This window comes from Pseudophryne corroboree (genome assembly GCF_028390025.1).
Source record: "Pseudophryne corroboree isolate aPseCor3 chromosome 3 unlocalized genomic scaffold, aPseCor3.hap2 SUPER_3_unloc_5, whole genome shotgun sequence".
Lineage (NCBI taxonomy): Eukaryota > Metazoa > Chordata > Amphibia > Anura > Myobatrachidae > Pseudophryne > Pseudophryne corroboree.
Genome location: NW_026967541.1, coordinates 345,214 through 351,020, shown reverse-complemented (window position 1 = coordinate 351,020; position 5,807 = coordinate 345,214). Strand labels below are relative to the sequence as shown.

Below are 5,807 nucleotides of genomic sequence, written 5' to 3'. Positions count from 1 at the left end.
TCCACTTCCTGCTCCAGGAAAAAATTTTGTTGCACCAAATCTATGCAAGAAACTTCTTACATGGGCTCACTCCACCTTCATGGGCCATGCGGGTGGTCATAAAACGTTGAAATTCATTCAGCGCTCCTACTGGTGGCCTCACCTCAGGGCTGACGTTCAGGAATTCGTGGCTGCTTGTCCGAAGTGTGCCCAGCATAAAAGTCCCAAGGGCCCTCCAGCTGGGCTACTTCATCCGTTACCTGTGCCACAAAGACCATGGACGCATATTTCTATGGACTTTATTACTGATTTACCTGCATCTGGCGGACAAAATACTGTGTGGGTCATAGTTGATCGGTTCTCTAAAATGGCACACTTCGTTCCCCTGGCTAGTCTTCCATCGGCATCCCAGTTGGCAAAATTATTCATAGCTTCCGACTCCATGGTCTACCACAGGAGATCGTGTCTGATAGAGGTCCTCAGTTTGTTGCCAAGTTTTGGAGGTCCTTATGTTCTGCTCTCGGTATAAAATTGAATTTCTCCTCAGGATGTTATCCCTAAACGGATGGTCAAACAGAGAGAGTGAACTAGGACTAAGAGACATTTCTGCGTTTATTCATGTCCTCCTCTCAGGACGACTGGCTGGACTTCCTCCCATTTGCAGAATTTGCCCATAACAATCTCTATCACTCTGCCACAAAATCTTCTCCGTTTTTCATTAATTATGGTTATCATCCAAAAGTTCCTGACTTCCAGCTTCTGCCTACCCTCGAGGTTCCTGCCGCAGAATCAGCACTTCAACAATTTACCAAAACCTGGAGACAAGTTCACAAGACCTTGCTTAAGACATCTAAGAGGTATAAGACCTATGCAGATCTGAAGCGAAGAGCTGTACCAAACCTTAAGGTGGGAGATCGGGTTTGGGTTTCCACACGTAATCTAAGGTTGAAAGTCCCTACTAAAAAGTTTGCTCCCAGATTTATTGGGCCCTACCCAATCGAAATAGTACTAAATCCTGTGGCTTACAAGGTGAAGTTGCCTCCGCATTTAAGAATTCCTAATGCTTTCCATATTTCTCTCTTAAAACCATTGGTACTTAATCGATTCAGAGCTGCTCTGCCTAAATCACCCAAGATCCGATCAGCACAAGGTGATGAATTTGAGATTCACAAGATCCTCGACTCCCGCAGACGATATGGTCGCTTCCAGTTTCTTGTTGATTGGAAGGGATATGGACCAGAGGAAAGGTCTTGGGTAGAAGCAGAAGATGTCCATGCTTCAAGACTTCTTCGGACATTTCATACCAAGTTTCCAGCTAAACCTTTTAGGTGTCCATAGTCCACCCGCAAAAGGGGGGGTACTGTCAGCATCTGGGGTCTTACCGGCACGCTGGGGCCGCGGGGCGGGCTTCACAGGTGGTGGCTGGGAAGCGGCAGAGGTGGGCTGTTGCGCCGGATCCAAGGGCAGCAGTAGCGGCGGTGAGGGAGTCTGCTCATGGCGGTGGGACTCTCTTGCTGAGCTGTTGCTAGGAAACCAGGGGCAGTGAGCTGTGTGGCTATGTAAAAGGTCTGCAGTACTGGGCGCCGCCATGTTGGAGACCAAGTTTGAGGCATAATTCTTGCTTCCTGTTCCTTCCAGCCAATCCAGGGAGACTTCCTATAAAAGGGGGCTGGTTTAGGACAGGGACGCCAGTGCTTCAAGTTACAATCCTGTTGTAGGTGCTTTAGCCCTGTGCTCCCAGGATTCTTGCCGTATTCTGGTTACTCCTAATCCTGCTTAGTCGGTTCTCAGTTGCTGCTGCAGCCCTGCCGTGCCTAACGTGCTGCCTGTGGAAACGCTCCTAGAAAACCCGGTCCAGTAAGACCCTTTGGGCACGGTCGACCTCTGGTTTCCTGCCTCGTCTTTCAAGCCACAGTCCACCGTTCCTTGTCTCCAGCCACGTCTCCACCCACCATTCACAGTTCCACAGTTCATTATCTACAGCCTCGTGTTTCAAGTCACAGTCCACTGTTCTTTGTCTCCAGCCACGTCTTTAACCACCATTCACAGTTCCGCAGTTCATTAATTACAACCTCGTCTTTCAAGCCACAACCCGCAGTTCCATGTCTACAACTACGTCTTTAAGTCATCGTTCACCAGCCACAGTTCTCAACCTCAGCCCTGTCCACAAGAACTACAACCCACTAACTCTTAGCCCCGCCTATGCTCTTCATTGCCCCATGGCCTATGAGAAGGAACTATATCCAACCCCCTCGTTTTGTTCACCCACAGACTGCTACCTCCTTGGGCAAGTCTCAGCTGCTGGATCCTCAAACCTTGCCAGCCGTGACAAAGATTTTAGTGATAACAGGGGAATTAGCCCCTGTTAGCTGTGTGACCAGTGTAGAGTTTATCCGCTCTGGCTCAGGACGCCCCTCAAAGTGCCTACACTGTGTGTTGCTGAGCCTTCCTGGAGCTCAGCCTGTCAGAGCTGCGCTCCCACCCTTGTGCCGCCATACCCGCCGGCGACCCGCTAACCGGGACACCAGTGCTGTAGTGACCACTTTTCTTTCTTCTGGCTTTGTAAAGGGGTGGCGGCCGTGTTGCGGGAGTGAGCAGTTGCCTCATGGGCTTGCGATCAGCACCCTCAGGAGCTCAGTGTCCTGTCAGCGGAGTAGAGAACCATTAACTCTTCAGGAAGTTGGTTCCTATTCCCGACCCCCCTAACTCCCACGAAGCAGGGAGGCTGTTGCCAGCAGCCTTCCTGTAACCTAACTAACTCTAGAAAATAAAAAACTAAGAAAACTCCTAGGAGCTCCCCTAGCTGTGACCGGCTCCTCCGGGCACATTTTCTAAACTGATTCTGGTAGGAAAAAAAAGAAAAAATGAGACAGCGCTTCCTACTTTGAACGATTTTTTATATATATATAAAACACAATAATATCACATATGAATACCGGCCAGTATTATTTAAAAAACAAGTCTGCTGTGTGGAGTCCGTTCTGTTCCCCCTTAGCATTGGGGTGTTAAAGTGAATGTGGGCCGGCCAGCTTTCAAACAATGCTGCAGGAGTACTTTTCTCTCCCAATGTGTTCTGCTCGTGTAGGAGGGGCATATAGGGAGGGGCAGCCCACACTATTAAACTCTTAAAGTGCCAGTGGCTCCCAAAGGATCCGTCTTTACCCCATGGTACTAAATGGACCCCAGCATCCTCTAGGTCGTAAGAGAAAGTAGATTATAATGTAGCAGATGATGATGATTACAGGGTATCATATGGTGTATTGCATGTAAAGTACCTTGTTCCACACCTACTCTGCTGTAGCAATATACCTTATATAAGGGTGAGTAACACATGTACAGGCTTACCAGCGTATGAGCACACACATAAAGGAATGCTACCTTACCAATGCTTCCAGGAGTAACGTTAGGAGACATTTCTCTGATCTATCAGCTCATATGACTGATGTTATTGTTCATCTAGAATCTCCAATTCATACGATATGTTCCCCATCCATTGTTTTACATTGGTGCTGACATAGGACTTGGCGAGTGACTACATCTCCATTTATACTTCATGGTTAGTTACCAGTACAAGAGAGAGAGATATCTAAGTCTTATTATAATATTACATTTGTTATTGTGAGTGTTCTCAGGAGGGTGGACAAAATGATCGTCTGAGACACAATATTATAAAGCCTTCATTAGAAGTTATGTTTTATTATACACACACATTTACAATTAAGTGTCCCAGAAAGTCATCTCCTATTGTTTGCAAGATTAATATTGTTACAGAAAATGTCACATTTCCATAATGTATTTTATTTCCAGCAGATGGACACACAAGCAGGAATATCACAGAAGGACATCTAATGTTATCCCCGGATTGTGACATAACAGTTAATGACAGTAGACAGGATTCTCCAGGAGATAACCCCATTACCCCAATTATACATCCAGCTCTATCAGCTGATCCCCCTGATCCTGGGAAATGTTCTCCTGATCACTCTGATATTGGTGCATCTGTTACAGCTCTGACAGTAGATACAGAGTTTCCGTGTTCTATAGATTTCAAATGTTTTACACAGGACACAAAGCGTATTAACCCCCACACAGGTAAGGCAGGTGAGAGGCCACTGATCTGTTCTGAGTGTGGGAAATGTTTTACATACAAATCGCAATTTGTTAGACATCAGAGAAGTCACACAGGTGAGAGGCCATTTCCATGTTCTGAGTGTGGGAAATGTTTTACATACAAATCAGATCTTGTTACACATCAGCAAAGTCACACAGGTGAGAAGGCATTTCCATGTTCTGAGTGTGGGAAATGTTTTGCACACAAATCAGATCTTGTTATACATCACAGAAGTCACACAGGTGAGAAGCTATTTTCTTGCTCTGAGTGCGGGAAATGTTTTACACGGAAATCAGATCTTGTTGGACATTACAGAAGTCACACAGGTGAGAAGCCATTTTTTTGCTCTGAATGTGGGAAATGTTTTACATACAAATCAGATCTTGTTATACATCAGAGAAGTCACACAGGTGAGAAGCCATTTTCTTGCTCTGAGTGCGGGAAATGTTTTACACAGAAATCACATCTTGTTACACATCAGCAAAGTCACACAGATGAGAAGGCATTTCCATGTTCTGAGTGTGGGAAATATTTTGCACACAAATCAGATCTTGTTATACATTACAGAAGTCACACAGGTGAGAAGCTGTTTTCTTGCTCTGAGTGCGGGAAATGTTTTACACGGAAATCAGATCTTGTTGGACATCACAGAAGTCACACAGGTGAGAAACCATTTCCATGTTCTGAGTGTGGGAAATGTTTTACACGGAAATCAGATCTTGTTATACATCACAGAAGTCACACAGGTGAGAAACCATTTCCATGTTCTGAGTGTGGGAAATGTTTTACACACAAATCACATCTTGTTACACATCAGAGAAGTCACACACGTGAGAAGCCATTTCCATGTTCTGAGTGTGGGAAATGTTTTGCACACAAATCATATCTTGTTATACATCACAGAAGTCACACAGGTGAGAAGCCATTTTCTTGCTCTGAGTGCGGGAAATGTTTTACAAGGAAATCAGATCTTGCTAGACATCACAGAAGTCACACAGGTGAGAAGGCATTTCCATGTTCTGAGTGCGGAAAATGTTTTACACAAAACTCACATCTTGTTAAACATCAGCGAACTCACACAGGTAAGAGGCCATTTCTATACTCTGAGAAATAAATCAGCTCTTGTTGCACACAATAGATATCACTCAGGTGAGGAACCATTTTAATCTGGAGTATTCTCATCATTGCCATGCGTTGTTCTTCAAGGTTCCTATCCTATCTCCTATGCTTTTTGCAACATACATGTTACCACTGGGTGAAATAATCAGATGTCATGTCCTCATCTACCACTGCTATGCAGATGACTTGTCTCTTGCTCCGGGTACTGAGAACCCAGTACAAATCCTAAATGGTTGTCTAGCTGAGCTCCAGGTGTGGGTGATGCCAGTTGGCTGTGACTCAGTCCTGGTGAAACAGGTCTATATGGTAAAAGCTCACCAACAAAGGGCAGGGCTACAGCTCAGCTTTGCAAACCAACCAGACTTGTGCTTGGGGGTCAGAGTTACAAAATGCTGTTCCTGTGCGGAATCTTGGTGTCCTGGATGGTGGAATGACACTTAGACATTGATATCTGCCACAACCAGATCCTCATCTGAGGAACATTGCCAGACTCCAGCACTTATTTCCCTCAGAAGATCTACCTACAGTCATACATGTACTTGTATCATCACGCATAGACTACTGCAATGTCCTCTACCTGGGTCTCCCAGCAATAGAA

At 45.5% G+C, this 5,807-nt stretch overlaps 1 protein-coding gene across 1 annotated transcript; it reads left to right on the top strand.

Annotated features, from left to right (window-relative positions):
• Positions 1-4,328: 4,328 nt before the first annotated feature.
• Positions 4,329-5,341, top strand: LOC134984344 (gastrula zinc finger protein XlCGF17.1-like; the record flags this gene model as incomplete). Its single annotated transcript, XM_063949946.1, has 1 exon — positions 4,329-5,341. A coding segment is annotated over one exon (876 nt), but the record flags the coding sequence as incomplete, so codon positions are not given.
• Between the last annotated feature and the right edge of the window lie 466 nt (positions 5,342-5,807).